General features: G+C 40.9%; 1 protein-coding gene across 1 annotated transcript in view; it reads right to left on the bottom strand.

Moving 5' to 3' along the window:
• Positions 1–24430, bottom strand: part of dstyk (dual serine/threonine and tyrosine protein kinase) — a 103331-nt gene that overhangs the window by 53995 nt on the left and 24906 nt on the right. The window contains exon 2 of the mRNA XM_061874214.1: positions 14304–14713. Coding sequence (XP_061730198.1) covers positions 14304–14713 — 410 coding nt within the window. The remainder of the gene's footprint in view (positions 1–14303; positions 14714–24430) is intronic.

The raw sequence follows: 24430 nt of genomic DNA, 5'->3' as shown, positions 1-24430 counted from the left end.
AACATTTGTTAAGGATGCTGGGAATAATTTGCGCTGTTCAGTAATCTATTTGGAAACATAAAATACCTTAAAGTTAAATGTACAGAGGCTGGAAACAATAAGTAATAATATTAAACCTTTTTAACGATATTTTTTTTCAAGCCGATACCGACACATATAAAATCTTGCTTCTCAAAAACAATAGCTAACTGTAAACATATGCTAACCGATACGGTTAACTTATTTATATCCATTACTGGTCTTTTTCATCCTGGTTGTAGAACTGTGGACTATTACTTTCGGCTTTGTGGACTTTGAGAAGGCATTTGGCCCGTGGCCGTAACTACTTTTGAGGACACAGAGGTCATGTCCTGTGTATTTTTAATCAGTGATAAAAAGAAGATGATAGGACTCACACAATATATACTTTGTGTGGGACGTCACATGCATTGCACATCACAATGCGTCAGCTGAACCCGCTACAACCCAAAACAACGTAACACAAAGAAGTCTACTTTTACTTTAAAGGGGAACATTATCACAATTTCAAAAGGGTTAAAAACAATAAAAATCAGTTCCCAGTGGCTTGTTGTATTTTTTGAAGTTTTTTTCAAAATTTTACCGGTCCCGGAATATCCCTAAATAAAGCTTTAAAGTGGCTTATTTTCGCTATCTTCGAAACCACTATCCATGACGTCATACAGGGCTGCCAATACAAACAACATGGCGGTTACCACAGGAGGATATAGCGACATTAGCTCGGATTCAGACTCGGATTTCAGCGGCTCAAGCGATTCAACAGATTACGCATGTATTGAAACAGATGGTCGGAGTATGGAGGCAGATAGCGAAAACGAAATTGAAGAAGAAATCGAAGCTATTGAGCGAATAGCTATTGACGCTATCCGGCCAAAGCATGGGTGTACCTAATAAAGTGGCCCACAGCATGGCTGCCTTATTAGCATCGCCGGTAAAATGTGCGGACCAAACGCTCAGGACTTTCGCATCTTGTGACACTGGAGCAACTTAAATCCGTCGATTGGTAAGTGTTTGTTTTGCATTAAATGTGGGTATCTAGTTTCAAATGTACATACAGCTAGCGTGAATAGCATGTTAACATCGATTAGCGTAGCATGTTAGCATCGATTAGCTGGCAGTCATGCCGTGACCAAATATGTCTGATTAGCACATAAGTCAACAACATCAACAAAACTCACCTTTGTGATTTCGTTGACTTAATCGTTGCAAATGCATCTGCAGGTTATCCATACATCTCTGTGCCATGTCTGTCTTAGCATCGCCGGTCAAATGTGCAGACACTCTGGTACATTCAATGGGGGTCTGGCGGCAGATTTCTTGCCAGTGGTGCAACTTGAATCCCTCCCTGTTAGTGTTGTTACACCCTCCGACAACACACCGACGAGGCATGATGTCTCCAAAGTTCCAAAAAATAGTCGAAAAAACGGAAAATAACAGAGCTGAGACCCGGTGTTTGTAATGTGAAAATGAATATGGCGGGTGTGTTACCTCGGTGACGTCACGTTCTGACGTCATCGCTAAAAGACCGATAAACAGAAAGGCGTTTAATTTGCCAAAATGGACCCATTTAGAGTTCGGAAATCGGTTAAAAAAATACATGGTCTTTTTTCTGCAACATCAAGGTATATATTGACGCTTGCATAGGTTTGGTGATAATGTTCCCCTTTAAATATCAATTCATCCGAAATGTTCTTTCAACATAACGTTAACTTTAAACTATGAGGTTGACTTCTCCCACATGAAATTGATGTAAAAGACTGTCGGTATAATACTGTCACGTCAGTCAGGTGCCGCCCCGCCCTAAACATAGAACACGTGCTGTGCGCGTCACTATCCGTGTTTGAATAAGCGCGTGTCAAAGGTAAATGATTGAAAATGAAATTCTACTCCAAACTATTCCTGGACACATCATGTTATGTCACTGATCAGAAATGTCTCCCTTCACTTCCGGTTACCCTTGTGGCGCGTGTGACTAAAACAGGAATTCCAAACCAGGAGATCGTGAGTTCTAGTACATGCCGGAGTTGTGTTAAAATTTTCAAGCGTATGTTTTATGATGTTAAATTGTTTAATGACCTTACTTCAGCATAGGGGCGGCATAGCTCGGTTGGTAGAGTGGCCGTGCCAGCAACTTGAGGGTTGCAGGTTCGATCCCCACTTCCGCCATCCTAGTCACTGCCGTTGTGTCCTTGGGCAAGGCACTTTACCCACCTGCTCCCAGTGCCACCCACAATGGTTTAAATGTAACGTAGATATTGGGTTTCACATGTAAAAGCGCTTTGAGTCACTAGAGAAAAGCGCTATATAAATATAATTCAGTTCACTTCACTTCACATAGTAATTTTAAAAAGAGGATTGTTCATTGTGTTGCTCAAGATAATATTATTTACTGTATATAGTGCTGGGAAAGCCCATGATTTTAGCCTTTCAAATTCCATCCTGGACCACCATTTTTTTGTCAAATCCTGGTTACGACTGTGTCCCTCAGGAAAATGTTTCGCAGGCTTTATCGCAGGGGTCGGGAACCTTTTTGGTTGAGAGAGCCATGAAAGCCAAATATTTCAAAATGTATTTCCGTGAGAGTCGTATAATATTTTTTAAACACTGAATACAACTAAATGCGTGCATTTTTAAGTAAGACCTGTCATTTCTTTGTGATCATGTTCTGTTTAGTTATGTTCTGTTTTGTTTTTGACTCCATTAGTTCCTGTTTTTGCGCACCCTGGTTTGTTTTTGTCTCCATGACTACCAATCAGTTCACCTGTTTTCACGACTCACACACATGATTCACTTGAACTCATGTACCCGTTGTCAATCACCACGTCACGATTAAAGCCTGCAGTTGCCAGGCAGTCAGCCTGGCGACATCACCTTCTACTCACCCTCTATCACCTTTTACACACCTATGTTATTCATGCCGATGATCCATGCTGTTTCTCGGTCCAAGTAAGTTTTTCATGCCATAGTTTGTAAGTTTTATTTTATGTTCATAGTTCTCCCATTAGCCTTCACGGTGGCAGAGGGGTTAGTGCGTCTGCCTCACAATACGAAGGTCCTGCAGTCCTGAGTTCAAATCCAGGCTCGGGATCTTTTTGTGTGGAGTTTGCATGTCCTCCCCGTGAATGCGTGGGTTCCCTCCGGGTACTCCGGCTTCCTCCCACTTCCAAAGACATGCACCTGGGGATAGGTTGATTGGCAACACTAAATTGGCCCTAGTGTGTGAATGTGAGTGTGAATGTTGTCTGTCTATCTGTGTTGGCCCTGCGATGAGTTGGCGACTTGTCCAGGGCGTACCCCGCCTTCCGCCCGATTGTAGCTGAGATAGGCGCCAGCGCCCCACGTGACCCCAAAAGGGAATAAGCGGTAGACAATGGAGATGGAGTTCTTCCATTGTGCGAGTTTTAGTTTTCATAGGCAAGTTTTTAACCTCCACTGAGAACGCCTTTTGTTTATACCCTTTGTTTTTGTAATATTTTTGAATTAAGATTAAAGATGTCATTACCTTCACACCATGTCCGTTCCAATCGCTTTGCACCACGGGAAAACAAACCACACCATAGCCCAGGTCTTGACAAGACCAACATTTTTAGTGTATAATAAGTCTTTTATTCTTTTTAATAACATTGTTATTTTAAATTTAACCAATAATAAATGTTATAGTTCTTACTATTAATGCAACATCTTGGACATGTGCAATAGAAAACGGATGGTTGGATTAAAATGCATGAGAATGTTTTATAATTTGAACGTTATTTTTAACACTGTGATTACCATCGTAATTATTAATTACTTAACTTGTTAAGCAATGTCAGCTAAGATTTATCTGAGAGCCAGATGTAGTCATCAAAAGAGCCACATCGGGCTCTAGAGCCATAGGTTCCCTACCCCTGCTTTATCGGTTCATGCTTACAGACTTAGATACAGTAGGACAGCTCTCGTCTAGTCTGAATCTGGAAGTTATCAAAAGCTCTAAAAAAATTGCCATCATTTATATGGTATATCGTCGATACTGCCAGTCTAGGGTAAAACAGGTTTTTGTTTAAAAAAACGGTTACCAGTGTATCAATTCTTTGGAATCGCTTGCCAATTTTTCAAACGACTGCCCTAGTGATGTCAGTGGTAAGGAATGACGTCATTATGAATTGTGCGGCGTGACGTCCGACAGCAAAATAGCAGCACTTGGGTGGAAAAAATGCTGTAAAGTTACATTTTACAAGAAAAGATTGCAACAGCGCTACTTGTAATAATTGCAAGATTGCCAATTCTTCCAGAGGAGGACAAACAGGCAATATACTAAAACATTTGAACAAATAGCATGCGGTTATTGAAAAAAGAAAGCCACGTTTTTTTTAACCGAGCTAATCTTATCCCTGCAGCAGTAACGCTAGCATGTCATATTTTGTAAATACAACAGGTACTAACTCACTGCAAATCATTTTTTGCACTATTATACGTTAAATTTCAATAAAAGCCTTCTCATTTAGATAAGCAAGACGAGAGACAGATTCTGACTGGCTACAAGGCGGGCAATACTAACTCTAGTTCACATCCACGGTACTGTTCTACTTTCACCGTGACAAAAGAGTACACGTATTGACACCAGACAGACAAGCTGTGAATAAGATTGTGGTCAAAAGCTTGCAACCCTTTGCCACAGTGTGTCTGATTTTCAATAGGTGAACGTTGAATTATAGTTGGAGAAAATATGATGAAACTCATCAAATTTGTATATTGTGTAAAAGTCCATTCATATCAGCGATTCAACTTCCAATGTGAAACTAATATGTGATATAAACTCATGTAAAATAACATATGTCTTATGTTCTAATAATGTTGATGAAAATAGCTCGGGGTGGGGGAAATAACCAATTTTTAGATGCATCACAATTCAGACATGGACAATTATAAAACTGATTAGGAAACATCACTAAATAATTAGTGATGTGTATTAGGAAATTAGGAAACATCATAATCGATTTATTGTTAGTGCATGTGCCTCACAATACAAAGGTCCTAAATAGTCCTGGGTTCAATCCCGGGCTCGGGATCTTTCTTTGTGGAGTTCGCATGTTCTCCCCGTGACTGCGTGGGTTCACTCCGGGTAGTCCGGCTTCCTCCCACCTCTAAAGACATGCACCTGGGGATAAGTTGATTGGCAACACTAAATTGGCCCTAGTGTGTGAATGTGAATGTTGTCTGTCAATGTGTGTTGGCCCTGTGATGAGGTGGAGACTTGTCCAGGGTGTACCCGCCTTCCACCCAAATGCAGCTGAGATAAGCTCCAGCACCCCCAGAACACCGAAAGGGACAAGCGGTAAAAAATGGATGGATGGATGGATTTATTTATCGTAAATATAGTAATGCAGAAAGTTCTGAAATTTGGCAGACTGCAGCGAGCCACCTCACGGAGAGACCCGACCAGATCCTATAATTTAAGGCACATATGTTCCAGTTTTGCACACATTTCCATTAAGGATTAATTTAACTGTTTCTATTTTTTTGTAGGTATGTTCCAGTTTTGCACACATTTATAATTAGAAACAGTTAAATCAATACTCAATGGAAATGTGTGCAAAACTTGAACATAAGCGCCCTAAAAACTGCATTAATATACATATATTAAAGATGCATCAACAATCGATTTTGAATCGAAAAGTAGATTCTGAATTGTAATCGTAATCGAATGGTGAAGTGCCCAAACATTCCCCCCTCTAATCATAGCTAGGCCTGGGCAATAAAATAAAATCTCAGATATTTTTTCCCAAAAAATTTGATTCATGTTTTTCCCCCTATTTTTTAAATAAACTAGTGAATACAAATGACAGAGATGATTCAAAACAATTTTTTTGTTTATTTGATCAAAAATTAGTAGATTGAAATGACACTGCATGTTACGCTTAGCAAATGGGTATAATGTTGTTCTTTTTAGACCAGATATCAAAGTTTATTTATATAACCCTTAATCACATGTGTCTCAAAGGGCTGCACAAGCCACAATGACATCCTCGGCTCAGATCCCACATCAGGGCAAGACAGAACTCAACCCAATGGGATACAATGAGAAACCTTGAAATGGATTGGGTGGAATAATGTGAAAGTAAATTGTACTTTTTATGGAATAATTTTCACAGAACTAAATTAAGAGCTTCCGTCCGTCCGTCATCCATCCATCCATTTCCTACCGCTTATTCCCTTTGGGGTTGCTGGCATAAAATTAAAATACTTATGTTAACAAAAAATAGTATTGCACATTGCATACAAATAAATAATAGTCCCCACCATTGAGATCAATAAAGTACAGACCTAAAACTTCTGTATTTCATAAAATACAAACATAGTATTATACATCGTATGCAAATAAAAATTCAAGTAAACATTAGAGCAGGGGTAGAGAACCTGTGGCTCTTTTGATGATTGCATCTGGCTCTCAGATAAATCTTAGCTGACATTGCTTAACACGATAAGTAATGAATAATTCCGCTGGTAATCACAGTGTTAAAAATAACGTTCAAATTATAAAACATTCTCATGCATTTTAATCCAACCATCCGTTTTCTATCGCACCTGTTCAAGATGTTGCATTAATGGTAAAAAGTATTGTATTTATTATTGGTTAACTTTAGAATAACAATGTTATTAAAAAGAATAAGAGACTTATTATACTCTAAAAAGGTTGGTCTTACTTAAAAATACACGCATTTATTTGTATTCAGTGTTAAAAAATATTATATGGCTCTCACGGAAATACATTTTGAAATATTTGGCTTTCATGGTTCTCTCAGCCATAAAGGTTCCCGATGTCTGCGTTAGAGGATTATAATAGTTTGTTTCAGTTATTGGATGAACGGAGACTTTTTTATTCACACTTCTTGGTGGTGTGCAGGGCGACTGCTTTAGTGATCGCTTAATGCAGTGGTTCTCAACCTTCTTTCAGTGATGTATCCCCTGTGAACATTTTTTTAATTCAAGTACCCCCTAATCAGAGCAAAGCATTTTTGGTTGAAAAAAAGAGATGAAGTAAAATACAGCACTATGTCATCAGTTTCTGACTTATTAAATTGTATAAGAGTGCAAAATATTGCTCATTTGTAGTGGTCTTTCTTGAATATTTGAAAAAAAAAGATATAAAAGTAACAATAAACAAGTGATTCAATTATAAATAAATATTTTTACACATAGAAGTAATCATCAACTTAAAGTGCCCTCTTTGGGGATTGTAATAGAGATCCATCTGGATTCATGAACTTAGATCTAAACATTCCTTCACAAAAAAAGAAATCTTTAACATCAATATTTATAGAACATGTCCACAAAAAATCTAGTTGTCAACACTGAATATTGCATTGTTGCATTTCTTTTCACAGTTTATGAACTTACATTCATATTTTGTTGAAGTATTATTCAATAAATATATTTATAAAGGATTTTTGAATTGTTGCTATTTTTAGAATATTTATTTAAAATGTCACGTACCACTTGGCATACCTTCAAGTACCCCCAGGGCTACCAAAACCCCCATTTGAGAACCTCTGGCCTAATGCATTGTACGTCTTTCTCATCATACATGGTATCCTCAAATATACCTTGGGTAAATGATCCCACCATTGTAAGCTGCTTTTTAAGCCCTAAGTATGTTTGTTGATGTAAGCCCTAATCATCAAAATGATATCAAAAGAAGGCCTTGAAATATATTGAGTTGCATGTTATTGTTTGATAGTTTTACCTTGTGAATCTAAACAAAACATTCTAATATTTTGAGATTTACCTGTATATTTTCAAGGGAAATGAAAAAATATTCTTAAAAGTTCTTAAAATGTCACTAAATGTTACATTCTTGCGTTATTGCCACGTATGTTTTATTTTGTTAAATACTCCAAAACAATATGTGTTTATTGCATTTATTTTCAAAAGTTTTTTTCTATGCTATGTGCCTCTTAAGACCTCACTGTAAGCTGTTTAGGTCATGTTACCTCTAGTGGTTAGGGTGTCCGCCCTGAGATCGGTAGGTTGTAAATTCAAACCCCGGCCGAGTAATACCAAAGACTGAAAAAATGGGACCCAATACCTCCCTGCTTGGCACTAAGCATCAAGGGGTTGGAATTGGGAGTTATATCATCAAAAATGATTCCCTGGCGCGGCCACCACTGCTGCTCACTGCTCCCCTCACCTCTCAGGGGGTGATCAAGGGTGATGGGTCAAACGCAGCGAATAATTTCACCACACTTACTGTGTGTGTGACAATCACTGGTACTTTAACTTAACTAAACTATTGTATTTTCCAGGTTATTGGGGGCAATTAAAATCCGTTTTTTCCCCCTCAAAACTCGACAGTGCGCCTTATAACTGGTGCGCCTAATGTACAAACTAATTCTGGTTTTGCTTGCCGATGGCGGCGCCCGGACGGGCTGCGCTCTCGAGGAGCTCCTGCTAAAGATGGAACATTTGGCAGAAATACCGGACAATTCCACAAACTTTATGGCTGGCTCACATCGTGGTCACTCCGTGATCACGTACGACCGCCAGACACTTCTGGATGTGGACATGTCGGGCCGTTTTGGACCGATAGACGCGTGCGTGCTAAACGTGCTAACTAGCATGGGAATACATCGGCGGCTACATCCAGCGGCCTGTGAAGCAGGGGAGTCTAGTAGCAGCGGGGGCCGTCTACGGAGCAGACGCCAGCGGTGTGATCGGAAACGCGGATGCCGAGCGGGGCTAAAAACAAAGCAGAAGGCTAATCCCCACAGAACACCACTTTCCTCCATCCCGAAGACGGATTTAGATGAAAGATGCGAGACTACTGGTCTGGGTAAGGAGTCAGTTAAATTAGAACAATTTTTTTCTGCTTTGAGTGTTTCAGAGTTGGACATGTGTCTTACTGTGGTGGCTAACTATGATGCGTGCAGTTTATCAAAGCAACAAACAAACAATCGGAAAATCCCCGTTACTGAGGTGGCTAACTATGATGTGTGCAGTTTATCAAAGCAACAAACAAACAATCGGAAAATCCCCGTTACTGAGGTGGCTAACCATGATGCGTGCAGTTTATCAAAGCAACAATCAAACAATCGGAAAATTCCTGTCGTATCAATTCCTAGATATGGTCGTAACTATACTAAATGCACTGGGCATAATAAACACAACATTATTAATATTGCTACTACGGATAATTTGATCAAAAATTCCCTGAAACAGCCCACTACCTATAATATAGGTTTTTTAAACATAAGATCATTGTCTCCTAAAACGTTGTTAGTTAATGATATTATCAGAGACAACAATCTTAACGTCATCGGTCTCAGCGAAACCTGGCTTAAACCAAACGACTTTTTTGCGCTAAATGAGGCATGTCCTCCTAACTTTACACATGCGCATATTGCCCGTCCGCTCAAAAGGGGTGGGGGGGTCGCACTAATATACAACGAAAACTTTAACCTTAGTCCTAACATAAATAATAAATATAAATCGTTTGAGGTGCTTACTATGAGGTCTGTCACACCGCTGCCTCTACACCTGGCTGTTATCTACCGCCCCCCAGGGCCCTATTCGGACTTTATTAATGAATTCTCAGAGTTCGTTGCTGATCTAGTGACACACGCCGATAATATAATCATAATGGGAGACTTTAATATCCATATGAATACCCCATCGGACCCACCGTGCGTAGCGCTCCAGACTGTAATTGATAGCTGTGGTCTCACACAAATAATAAATGAACCCACGCATTGCAACGGTAATACGATAGACCTAGTGCTTGTCAGGGGCATCACCGTTTCCAAAGTTACGATACTCCCGTATACTAAAGTATTGTCCGATCATTACCTTATAAAATTCGAGGTTCAGACGCATGTTCGTCAAACTAATAATAATAATAACTGCTATAGCAGCCGCAACATTAATACAGCCACAACGACAACTCTTGCTGACCTACTGCCCTCAGTAATGGCACCATTCCCAAAGTATGTGGGCTCTATTGATAACCTCACTAACAACTTTAACGACGCCCTGCGCGAAACCATTGATAACATAGCACCGCTAAAGTTAAAAAAGGCTCCAAAAAAGCGCACCCCGTGGTTTACAGAAGAAACTAGCGCTCAGAAATTATTATGTAGAAAGCTGGAACGCAAATGGCGCACGACTAAACTTGAGGTGCACCATCAAGCATGGAGTGATGGTTTAATAACTTATAAACGCATGCTTACCTTAGCTAAAGCTAAATATTACTCAAATCTCATCCACCGTAATAAAAACGATCCTAAATTTTTGTTTAGTACGGTAGCATCGCTAACCCAACAAGGGACTCCTTCCAGTAGCTCAACCCACTCAGCTGATGACTTTATGCAATTCTTTAGTAAGAAAATTGAAGTCATTAGAAAGGAGATTAAAGACAATGCGTCCCAGCTACAACGGGGTTCTATTAACACTGACACGATTGTATATACGGCGGATACTGCCCTCCAAAATAGTTTCTCTCGTTTTGAGGAAATAACATTAGAGGAATTGTTACAACGTGTAAATGGAATAAAACAGACAACATGTTTACTTGACCCTCTTCCTGGGAAACTGATCAAGGAGCTCTTTGTATTATTAGGTCCATCAGTGCTAAATATTATAAACGTATCACTCTCCTCGGGCACTGTTCCCCTAGCATTCAAAAAAGTGGTTATTCATCCTCTTCTTAAAAGACCTAACCTCGATCCTGACCTCATGGTAAATTACCGACCGGTGTCTCACCTTCCCTTTATTTCAAAAATCCTTGAAAAAATTCTTGCGGAGCAGTTAAATGAACACTTAGCGTCTAACAATCTATGTGAAACCTTTCAATCCGGTTTCAGGGCAAATCACTCCACGGAGACAGCCCTCGCAAAAATGACTAATGATCTATTGCTAACGATGGATTCTGATGCGTCATCTATGTTGCTGCTCCTCGATCTTAGCGCTGCTTTCGATACCGTCGATCATAATATTTTATTAGAACGTATCAAAACACGAATTGGTATGTCAGACTTAGCCCTGTCTTCGTTTAACTCTTATCTTACTGATAGGATGCAGTGTGTCTCCCATAACAATGTGACCTCGGACTACGTTAAGGTAACGTGTGGAGTTCCCCAGGGTTCGGTCCTTGGCCCTGCACTCTTCAGCATCTACATGCTGCCGCTAGGTGACATCATACGCAAATACGGTATTAGCTTTCACTGTTATGCTGATGATACCCAACTCTACATGCCCCTAAAGCTGACCAACACGCCGGATTGTAGTCAGCTGGAGGCGTGTCTTAATGAAATTAAACAATGGATGTCCGCTAACTTTTTGCAACTCAACGCCAAAAAAACGGAAATGCTGATTATCGGTCCTGCTAGACACCGAACTCTATTTAATAATACAACTCTAACATTTGACAACCAAACAATTAAACAAGGCGACACGGTAAAGAATCTGGGTATTATCTTCGACCCAACTCTCTCCTTTGAGGCACACATTAAAAGCGTTACTAAAACGGCCTTCTTTCATCTCCGTAACATCGCTAAAATTCGCTCCATTCTGTCCACTAAAGACGCTGAGATCATTATCCATGCGTTTGTTACGTCTCGCCTCGACTACTGTAACGTATTATTTTCGGGTCTCCCCATGTCTAGCATTAAAAGATTACAGTTGGTACAAAATGCGGCTGCTAGACTTTTGACAAGAACAAGAAAATTTGATCACATTACGCCTGTACTGGCTCACCTGCACTGGCTTCCTGTGCACTTAAGATGTGACTTTAAGGTTTTACTACTTACGTATAAAATACTACACGGTCTAGCTCCATCTTATCTTGCCGATTGTATTGTACCATATGTCCCGGCAAGAAATCTGCGTTCAAAGGACTCCGGCTTATTAGTGATTCCCAAAGCCCAAAAAAAGTCTGCGGGCTATAGAGCATTTTCCGTTCGGGCTCCAGTACTCTGGAATACCCTCCCGGTAACAGTTCGCGATGCCACCTCAGTAGAAGCATTTAAGTCTCACCTTAAAACTCATTTGTATACTCTAGCCTTTAAATAGACTCCCTTTTTAGACCAGTTGATCTGCCGTTTCTTTTCTTTTTCTTCTATGTCCCACTCTCCCGTGTGGAGGGGGTCCGGTCCGATCCGGTGGCCATGTACTGCTCGCCTGTGTATCGGCTGGGGACATCTCTGCGCTGCTGGTCCGCCTACGCTTGGGATGGTTTCCTGCTGGCTCCGCTGTGAACGGGACTCTCGCTGCTGTGTCTTGGATCCTCTTTGGACTGGACTCTCGCAACTGTGTTGTATCCATTGTGGATTGAACTTTCACAGTATCCTGTTAGACCCGCTCGACATCCATTGCTTTCCTCCTCTCTAAGGTTCTCATAGTCATCATTGTCACCGACGTCCCACTGGGTCATTATTGTCACCAATGTCCCACTGGGTGTGAGTTTTCCTTGCCCTTATGTGGGCCTACCGAGGATGTCGTGGTGGTTTGTGCAGCCCTTTGAGACACTAGTGATTTAGGGCTATATAAGTAAACATTGATTGATTGATTGATTGACCTCGAATCAATTTTATTTGGTACATGATAAGTACCAAATGATAAGTGTGACCAGTCAAACATAAGAGATACTTGTAGACTGCAATATAATGGCAATATGACTCAAGTAGACAACACCGACATTTTATATGTTCCATTGAAAGTGTAGAACATTACACACGGTGCTCAAAAATCTATCAAAATGTTTTAATACGACTTTGGTAAGCTATAAAGCCGCACTGCTTGATGGATTGTACTGTGCTTCGACATACCAGTATTATTATGGTATGTTCACAATATAATGCAAAAGCAACTTTTCTTACCTTCTGGTACCGGCTGATCTGTTTTTGGGATCTGCATAAATCCTGAAAAATTGCGCAAATCCGGCTTTGCAGTCGGTGCCGATGCCGTAGTTGATAAGCTTCTTCTTTTTTTCTATCTTATTGTTATGGGACATTTATCCTCTGCTGTTGCCATTTTTTAATATAAAGTAGTGTAAAGTTCTTACTTATATCTGTCAGTAAACTCGCCATTAAAGCGCTAAAAAATACCGGTGAAGTGGGTTTACATTATTCACCTTAGGAACCTTTGTCTATAGAGAGTTCCGGTCGGACGTTTTTTCACAAGATACATATCCGGTGTTGTTGTTTCCGGATGAGGAGATGCTGCGCCGTTGTTAATTTAAGTAAAGTCTGAATGTCATTAAAACAGTTAGCTCCACATTTTGACACTTCTTCCACTCCCGTCCTTGCTCGCCACACCGCTACAACTAAGATGACGGGGAGAATACGCTGTCAAAGATGAGCCATGTAAATAAGACCACTCATAAAACGCTGCATCTGAAAGCGACTGTCAGAGAGTGGCTTGAAGATGATCTGTAAAACATAATCTATGCAAAATTTTAACCAAAGAACCTAGACCACACGGAAGTGTTTTCAGTTTAGAAAAAAATAATAATTGTATGACTCCTTTAATGCGCCCTATAATCCGGTGAGCCTCATATATGAAAAAATATCAAAAATAGACCATTCATCAGCAGTGCGCCTTATAATCCTGTGCGTCCTATGGTAAGGGGAATACGGTAAACAAAATTGATGCTAATCCACTTTTAAGTTTGTTTTTTTTTTGTTTTTTTTTTACAAATAATCGACAGGAGAACAAATAAGAAACCGAATTCTTCAGAAAAACCGAAAGTGGAATCAGAATCGCAAAAATCTTATCAATTCACACCCCTAGTCCAGGGTGTACCTACTCAGTGGCCTAGTTGTCAGAGTGTCCCCTGAGATCGATAGGTTGTGAGTTCAAACCCCGGCCGAGTCATACCAAAGACTATAAAAATGGGACCCATTGCCTCCCTGCTTGGCACTCAGCATCAAGGGTTGGAATTGGGGGTCAAATCACCAAAAATGATTCCCGGGCGCAGCCATTACTACTGCTCACTCCTCCCCTCACCTCCAAGGTGGTGAACAAAGGGATGGGTCATATGCTTAGGACCGATTTCACCACACCTAGTGTGTGGTGACAATCATTGGTACTTTAACTTTAACCACATCTCACACAAAGTCAGCTGGGATGTGGACAAGGGTTACAAACTGGTAAAACAACATGTACAAATCCCTGTAATTCATCAACTGTTCAAACATCAAACACATGTTTGAGTTTCATGCATTTGCAAAATTCCAAAAACTCCGCACAGCAAACTTAGGCTGTCGGAAGTCTCACTCTTGGATAAATAAAAGGCATTGTGTGAGGAACGCTACCTGAAGTAGAGGGTGATGCAGGGTGATCTCCAGTTCAGCCAGCCTGTGCGCCGGGTCCTCGCACTCTTCGTGGATCTCCAGGTCCTCCCGGGGCACCGTGTCCCAGCGGCCGCGGTTGGCCGCCAGCTGGTGCACCAGTTCGTACTGGCCGGGCAGCGCCAGGCTGAGCCGCGTCTGCCTTCCGTGGGTGAAACACAGCTTTCGCCTCTTGCACGCCGTTCCCTGGTTTCCTCCGCAAGCCTCACCGGCCTCGGGCCCCAACGGGAGCAGTCTCTCTCCCAGCAGGCCGTTAAGCAGCTGATAGCGAGCCGTGCAGTTCTGGCCCAGCACCAGGATGTACGGGGCAGCGCCTACGGTGTTGCGTAGGAACTCTTCTTCGTGGCTGGGGAAGGCGATGCAGCTCAGTTGCCCTGAAGGAGACCGAAAATACCAATAACCCAATTAGACATGTATTGACTGAGACAGCTAGAGATACCGTATTTTTCGGATTATAAATCGCTCTTTAGTATAAATCGCACCGGCCGAAAATGCATAATAAAGAAGGAAAAAAACATAAATAAGTCGCACTATAGCAGTCGTCTGCAACCTGCGGCTCCAGAGCCGCATGCGGCTCTTCAGCGCTGCCCTAGTGGCTCCCTGGAGCTTTTTCAAAAATGTATGACAGTAGAAAAAGATTGGGAAAAAATATGTTTTTGTTTTAATAGGGTTTCTGTAGGAGAACAGCATGACACAAACCTCCATAATTGTTAGAAATCCCACTGTTTGTATTAAATACGATTCTCTGAGAGCACTGTTTTGTCCTACTAATTTTGGCGGTCCTTGAACTCAACGTAGTGTGTTACCATGCATAACTTTCTTCAACGATGCCAGAGAAAGACATATTTTATGCCACTCATTCTTTGTCTCATTTTGTCCACCAAACTGTTTATGCTTTGTTGATGTTATTGATCAAACATATCAAGTCAGTGCATGACTGCAAGCTAATCGATGCTAACATGCTATTTAGGCTAGCTGTATATACATATTGCATCAATATGCCTCACTTGTAGGTATAATGGAGTTTATTTAATTTCCTTTACTCATGTCCTCTGTGTATTTAATTTAAATCTACATTTCTCATGACATATCTGTATGTAATATTGGCTGCATGTCTGATAGTTGTTAGTGCGCTGTGTTGTTCCAGACCAGAGCAAACGTAACCCAGCTTGCAAAGATTGTTATAATTCCATTAGAAGAAGACAGTTTACCGTTTACTTTAAGTTGGACACACACATCTATACCTTTGGCTATTCTAAGCTTATCATGTTTTCATATGTTCTCATAGTCATCAGTATCATCAGTATCACAGTATCATGTTCTCATAGTCATCATTGTCACCGACGTCCCACTGGGTCATTATTGTCACCGATGTCCCACTGGGTGTGAGTTTTCCTTGCCCTTATGTGGGCCTACCGAGGATGTCGTAGTGGTTTGTGCAGCCCTTTGAGACACTAGTGATTTAGGGCTATATAAGTAAACATTGATTGATTGATTGATTGATTGATTTAGAGGAGTTATCTCACCCTCTGAGAAGCCTGCGTTTTAATAATATTCTCCAATGTTGAAAAAATGTGTAGAATAAATTTTACATTTCATCATATCTATCAACGAAGATTTGTGTCAGAGACACGTGGTCATTTTGATAGTAGGCTAATATAGACACTTATATCATGTGTTGACTTCATTATATCACTTATAGAAAGCTTTTGATTTTTTGCGGCTCCAGACAGAGTTTATTTTTTAGTTTTTTTTTGGTCCAATACGGCTCTTTCATCATTTTGGATGGCCAACCCCTGCATTAGACTATAAATCGTATTTTGGGGGGAAATTTATTTGATAAAATCCAACACCGAGAATAGGCATCCATCCATCCATCCATTTTCTACCGCTTAATCCCTTTGCGGTTTGAAAGGCAATTTAAAATAAACTAAAGAATAGTGAACAACAGGCTGAATAAGTGTATGTAATATGACGTATAAATAAAGAACTGAGAACGTGCATGGTATGTTAACGTGACATATTATGGTACAGACGCAACTGTACGATTGACAAGCCTCTCCCGGCAGCACGTTGTTCAAGCATCCTTTTGTGAATTTGTTCTTCGAGCTTTGGCCACCTAGCTTTTAGCCCGCGATTAGCTTTTTTTAGTTTTCTTAATTTAAATAAGAGTAGCCTCCGCTTTTCACCAGTCCCTTACAAGTTTCTCGCTTACTCCAAACTTTCTTTCTTCTGCTCGATTGCCGTTTTCTGCTGCATATTTCACTACTTCCAGCTTGTAACCTGCAATATATGATTTCCTTTTCGGTGCCATTTTTGTCCAGCTCTCCTCAGTTTTTCTAAGTTACCGCCAATGTTGAAATTATTCATTTTCATAGGTACAGAAGTAGTAGCAGGTGGCATCTTTTTTTCACTATTCACATCTGCCATGACCCGCCCCCGCCATATTTTTATTGGTTGACGTGTGTGTCGATTGCTGATATACGTCTAGTCTCTTACGTGAATGAGATAAATAATATTATTTGATATTTTACGGTAATGTGTTAATAATTTCACACATAAGTCGCTCCAAAGTACAAGTTGCACCCCCGGCCAAATTATGAAAGAAACTGCGATTTATTCATAATCCGAAAAATATGGTCACTAGATGGAAGGGTAATTAATAGGTAGACAATGTAGATTAGGGGTCTTAAACATTTCCCAGGCCAATGACCCCAAAACTGATGGAGAGATGTTTAATTGTGTGTAGGCATGATATTTGTTAAGAAATTATCGATGTCGATGCCATTATCGAATCCTCTTAACGAACCGATTACTTGTCGAATCTCTTATCGAATCCAAATAGGTTGTTATGTGTGCGCTGAGATCCAAAAGCCGTACATGTTATGTGACTGGGCCGTCACGCTGTTTATATGGAGGAAAGGCGGAAGTGACTGTTAAATTGTGAAGGTTTCAGGTGAGAGAAGACACTAAAGGCACACCCCCAGTGATATAGTGTTGCTAATAGGGCTAGGTGATATGGCCTTTTTTAATATCTCGATATTTTTAAGCCATGTCACGATACACGATATATATTTCGATATTTTGCCTTAGCCTTGAATTAACACTTGTTGCATATATTCACAGCAGTCTGAGGATTCTATGTGTCTACATTAAAACATTCTTCTTCATACTGCATTAATATACCGGTATGCTCATTTTAAACTTTTATGCAGAGAAGGAAATCATAACTTAGTCAATTGACCAAAATTGTATTTATTAAACAGTTATTAAGCAATTGCACAAACATTAATTTCATTTCCAAAACAGAAAGTGCAAGATTGTCAGAGACATTTCAAAACAAGCTATTAGTGCACTTTTGTGCATGATGTAACTAAGATGACATATCAAAACAAAACTAAATTAAAGTGCACTTTTTGTACAGAACGCCACTACAATATTTTAAAACAAATAAAGTGCACTTTTGTGCATGATGTCACACAAGATATGTCATCCATCCATCCATTTCCTACCGCTTATTCCCTTGTGGAGTTGCGGGGGCGCTGGCGCCTATCTCAGCTACAATCGAGCGGTAGGCGGGATACACCCTGGACAAGTCGCCACCTCATCGCAGGGCCAACACAGATAGACAGACAACATTCACACTCACATTCACACACTAGGGACCATTTAGTGTTGCCAATCAACTTATCCCCAGGTGCATGTCTTTGGAGGTGGGAGGAAGCCGGAGTACCCGGAGGGAACCCACGCATTAACGGGGAGAACATGCAAACTCCACACAGAAAGATCCCGAGCCTGGGATTGAACCCAGGACTGTAGGACCTTCGTATTGTGAGGCAGACACACTAACCCCTCTGCCACCGTGAAGCCACAAGATATTTCAATAACTGTCAAATAAAAATGAGCTGCATAATTGGAAATCAAATAGTGTATGTCCTTCGCTATGTGGAAGGTTACTGCGGACGTTATTTCCTTCTGTTGTTGACTATCTTTTTAATACGTGTTGATCTGGAGATGGTTGCCTCTGCATTTTGTTGGTGTGGCACCGAACGGAGATGTTGACATGCGGGGTTTCAAACACTCTTCATTCTCTAGCGGGTGACTTTTCAAATGATGCTACATATTAGCAGGAATGATACTTTTTGTAGCAACGCTTTTGCCCCACACTTGACAAATTAAAGTTGTCTGTTCGACATATTCCCACTTGAAGCAAAAGCACCGCCAGACGATGACCCCGTGCTGTTTTTCTTGGGAATTAATTCTTCCTTCATTTGATACTAGATTGGCACCTTCTTTCTCTCATATTAACACTCGCACCGCAGCTAACATTACCATGCCGCTACCTCTCTGCTCCGCGAGGGCGTATACGTGACGTATGTAAGAAAGTGCGCTTGTTTTACGTCTCAGTGAGAAGGAGAGACAAATAAAGAGTGAGAAGAGCCTGTAGCGTAATGCCCGTAGCTAAAAGCAACTGCGTAAGAACATATACTCGAATATCACGATATAGTCATTTTCTATATCGCACAGAGACAAACCCGCGATATATCGAGTAAATCGATATATCGCCCAGCCCTAGCTGGAATGTGCGTTGTAAATAAAAAAATTGCCGACAAAAACATCACCAACATGGACGAGGTGCTGCTCACTTTCGACATCTCGGTGAAACACACTGTGTAGAAGAAGGGCACAGGCACGGTAGCAAATCCATACGCACAACGTGGCAAGAGAAGTCGGCTTTTACTGTTGTGCTAGCTTGCTATGCTAATGGACAGAAACTGCCACCTATGGTGATTTTAGAGATGTCCGATAATATCGGACCACTGATATTATCGGCCGATAAATGCTTTAAAGTGTAATATAGGAAATTATCGGTATTGGGTTCAAAAAGTGAAATTTTGGACTTTTTAAAACGCCGCAGTGCACACGGACATAGGCGAGAAGTACAGAGCCCCAATAAACCTTAAAGGCACTGCCTTTGCGTGCCGGCACATAATATGTACGGCTTTTCACACACACGAGTGAATGCAATTCATACTTGGTCAACAGCCATACAGGTCACACTGAGGGTGTGACACTGTAACAAATATGCGCCACACTGTGAACCCACACCAAACAAGAATGACAAACACATTTTGGGAGAACATCCGCACCGTAACACAACATAAACACAACAGAACAAATACTCAGAACCCCTTACAGCACTAACTCTTCCGGGAAGCTACAATATACACCCCCGCTACACCAAACCTCACCCCCACCTCAACCCCGCCCACTTCAACCTCCTCATGCTCTCTCAGGGAGAGCATGTCCCAAATTTCAAGCTGTTGTTTTGAGGCATGTTAAAAAAAAATAATGCACTTTGTGACTTCAATAATGAATATGGCAGTGCCATATTTGCATTTTTTTCCATAATTTGAGTTGATTTATTTTGGAAAACATTGTTACATTGTTTAATGCATCCAGCGTGGCATCATAAAAAAATTAGGCATAATAATGTGTTAATTCCACGACTGTATATATCGGTATCGGTTGATATCGAAGCCCTGCGATGGATGAGGTGGCGACTTGTCTAAGGTGTACCCCGCCTTCCGCCCGATTGTAGCTGAGATAGGCACCAGCGCCCACCGCGACCCCAAAGGGAATAAGCGGTAGAAAACGAATGGATGGATGGGTTGTTATCGAAATCAGTAATTAAGTTGGACATTATCAGAATATCGTATATCGGCAAAAAAGCCATTATCGGACATGTCTAGTGATTTTCAAGGGGAACACTCTGCCGAAAGAAAAGTTTCTGCACCTGGAGTCATCATTAAGGCATGACGAAGGAACTCCAACTACTGGACATGGGTGAAAACAGGGTGTTCAAAGTGAAGTTGTGAGTGTCACGGGAGCGATGGATTACAGAGGAACACAGCTTCACCAGAACTGGGAGGTAGCGTCGGGCGAGCTATGCCACAATTTGTGAATGGATCGTGGATGCTTGAGCTAACGTGTCCGCTTGCACTGTTGTTCTGGCTTTCGCAAAAGCTGGCATATTTTCTGAGGAGCCCCACGGCAACGAGACTGACTTTGAAAATGAGGAAAGGGGACCTGGCGTGTTTGATGAAGATCTTGCCCAGCTGTTCATTTCGGACACAGAAGATGAGGACGTTGATGGAATTGTGGATGGGGATTGATCAAAAAAATAATGTGAGTACATAAATACTTTAATAAAGTACAACCGAACTAGGGCTGGGCGATATATCGATATATCGCGGGTATGTCTCTGTCCGATATAGAAAATGGCTATATCGTGATATTCGAGTATACGTTCTCACGCAGTTGCTTTTAGCTGCTGGCATTACACTGCATGCATTTCCCACTCTTTCTTGTCTCTCCTTCTCACAAAGACTTAAACCAAGCGCACCGTCTTACATATGTCATGTGTGCAACGTCACACAGGTAGCGGAGCAGACGGGTAGCGACATGGTAACGTTAGCTGTCATGCTAGCAGAGTGGTGCGAGTCGTAATACGAGAGAAAGAATGTGCCAATCTGGTAACAAATGAAGGAAGAATGAATTCCCAAGAAAAACAGCAGGGAGTCCATCGTACGGCGGTGGTTTGGCTTCAAGCGGTAATAGTAGCATTATTTGAAAAGTCGTTAGAGAATGAGGAGTGCTCGAAACTGCATGTCAACATCTCCGTTAGGTGCCACACCAACAAAATGCTGAAGCAACTATTTTCACATCAACACTGTATGAAAAAAAAGACAACAACTAAAGGTGATAACTTCCACAGGAACCAATTATGCAGCTCATTTTTATTAGGAGATAATGTCAGCAGGAACCTACCACATAGCGGAGGACGAACCCCATTTGATTTCCTATTATGCAGCTCATTCTTATTTGACACGTATTGAAATATCTTGTGTGACATCATACACAAAAGTGCACTTTATTTGTTTTAAAACTATTATAGTGGCGTTCTATACAAAAAGTGCACTTTAATTTAGTGTTGTTTTGATATGTCATCTTAGTGACATAATGCACAAAAGTGCACTAATAGTTTGTTTTAAAATGTCTCTGACAATCTTGCACTTTCCGTTTCGGAAATGACATGAATGTTTGTGCCACTGCTCAATAACCGTTTAATAAATACAGTTTTGGTCAATTGACTTAGTTGTGGTTTACCAGATCTCTGCATGAGTAGCATATATTATTGCAGTATGAACAAGAATGTTTTAATGTAGACACATAGAATTATCATACTGCTCTGATTATATGCATCAAGTGTTCATTCAAGGCTTAGGCAAAATATCGAGATGTATATTGTGTATCGCGATATGGCCTAAAAATATCGAGATATTGATAAAAGGCCATATTGCCCAGCCCTAGTTCCTATCTATTGTTTCCATGTGCCCGAATAGGGAACAGACACTGGAGGAGATAGACAGAAAAAGAAAGAGAAACCGGGTACTTTGTGGTACTTTTGCAAGGAAGACAAAAAAAACAACTATCTTCTAAACAACTCAACTGTAACCCGCCTGTAACCCACAGCCGTCGAAGTTGGTGAGGGACCAAATATTAGGGTTACACTGGTAAATAGCGCACTAAAGGCTAGCGGCAACTAAAGTGCTAATGAATAGCAGCTAAACTGCTCATGGCTAGCTGACAAACAGCGTGCTAATGGCTAGCTGGAAACTACAGCACTAATGGATAAATGGCAACTGAACTGCTCATGGCTAGCTGGCAATAACAGAGCTAATCGCGAGCTGGTAAATAGCGCGTTATTTGTCAGCTGGCAACTCGAGCACCAATGAGCGCTAATGGCTAACTGGCAAGTAGAGCGCTAATGGCTAGCTGGCAACTAGAGTGCTATATGAATAACTGGCAACTAGAGTGCTAATGGCTAGCTGGCAACTAGAATACTATATAGATAATGGGCAACAACAGGGCTAATGGCTAACTAGCAACAACTGGGCTAATGGATAGCTGGCAACAAGAGCACTAATGCTAGCTAGAAACTAGAATGAAGAAAGAAAGAAGGATGCTTGAAAGACAGATAAGATGCATAGGACGCAGAGCGCTAATGGCTAGCTAGCAACTACAGCGGTAATGGCTAGCTGGCAACTACAGCGCTATATGGATAACTGGCAACTACTGGCCTAATGGCTAACTAGCAACAACAGGGCTAATGGCTAATTAGCAACAACAGCGTTAATGGATAAATGGCAACTAGAGCGCTAGATGGATAACTGGTAACAACAGGGCTAATGGCCAACTAGCAACAACAGCGATAATGGATAAAAGGAAACTAGAGCGCTAGATGGTTAACTGGTAACTAAAGGGCTAATGGCTAACTAGCAACAACAGGGCTAATGCTGACTAGCAACAACAAGGCTAATTGCTAACTAGCAACAACAGGGCTAATGACTAGCTAGCAACAACAAGGCTAATGGCTAAATAGCAAAAACAGGGCTAATGGCTAGCTAGCAACTACAGCCGTAATGGCTAGCTAGCAACTAGAGCGCTAGATGGATAACTGGCAAATACATGGCTAATGGCTATTTAGCAACAACAGGGCTAATGGCTAACTAGTAACAACAGGGCTAATGACTAGCTAGCAACTACGGCGGTAATGGATAAATGGCAACTAGAGCGCTAGATGGATAACTGGTAACTACAGGGCTAATGGCTAGCCAGCAACTACAGCGGTAATGGCTAGCTGGCAACTAGCACGCTAGATGGATAACTGGCAACTACATGGCTAATGGCTAACTGGCAACAACAGGGCTAATGGCTAGCTAGCAACTACAGCTGTAATGGATAAATGGCAACTAGAGCGCTAGATGGATAACTGGTAACTACAGGGCTAATGGCTAACTAACAACAGGGCTAATGGCTAACTAGCAACAACATGGCTAATGCTAACTAGCAACAATGAGGCTAATGACTAGCTAGCAACAACAGGGCTAATAGCTAGCTAGCAACAACAAGGTTAATGGCTAACTAGCAACAATAAGGCTAATGGCTAACTGGCAACAACCGGGCTAATGGCTAACTAGCAACAACAAGGCTAATGGCTAATGGCTTAACGTGGACCCCGACTTAAACAAGTTGAAAAACTTATTCGGGTGTTACCATTTAGTGGTCAATTGTACGGAATATGTACCGAACTGTGCAATCTACTAATAAAACTATGAATCAATCAATCAATCAATCAATCAATCAAAGGCTAACTAGCAACAATATGGTTATTGCTAACTAGCAATAAAAGGCTAATGCTAACTAGCAACAAAAAGGCTAATGGCTAACAAGCATCAACAGGGCTAATGTGAACTAACAACAACAGGGCTAATGGCTAGCTAGCAACATAAGGGCTAATGGCTAGCTAGCAACAACAAGGCTAATGCTAACTAGCAACAACAGGGCTAATGGCTAACTAGCAACAACAAGGTTAATGGCTAACTAGCAACAATGAGGCTAATGGCTAACTAGCAACGACAGGGCTAATGTTAACTAGCAACAACAGGGCTAATGGTTGACTAGCAACAATAAGGCTAATGGCTAACTAGCAATAACAGGGCTAATGATAACTAGCAACAACAGGGCTAAATGCTAACTAGCAACAACAAGGTTAATATCTAACTAGCAACAACAAGGCTAATGGCTAACTAGCAACAACATGGCTAATGCTAACTAGCAACAAAAGGCTAATGGCTAACTAGCAACAAAAAGGCTAATGGCTGACTAGCATCAACAGGGCTAATGCTTTATTTTGATTGATTGATACTTTAATTAGTAGATTGCACAGTTAAGTACATAATCCGTACAATTGACCACTAAATGGTAACACCCAAATAAGTTTTTCAACTTGTTTAAGTCGGGGTCCACGTTAATCAATTCATGGTACAAATATATACTATCATCATAATACAGTCATCACACAGGTTAATCATCATAGTATATACATTGAATTATTTACATTATTTACAGTCCGGGGGATGGGATGATGAGCTTTGGTTGATATCAGTACTTCAGTCATCAACAATTGCATCAACAGAGAAATGGACATTAAAACAGTGTAGGTCTTACTTAGTAGGATATGTACA

This window comes from Nerophis ophidion, linkage group LG16 (assembly GCF_033978795.1).
Source record: "Nerophis ophidion isolate RoL-2023_Sa linkage group LG16, RoL_Noph_v1.0, whole genome shotgun sequence".
Lineage (NCBI taxonomy): Eukaryota > Metazoa > Chordata > Actinopteri > Syngnathiformes > Syngnathidae > Nerophis > Nerophis ophidion.
Note: the sequence above shows the minus strand (reverse complement) of the source record. Positions and strands in the feature narration are given on the sequence as shown.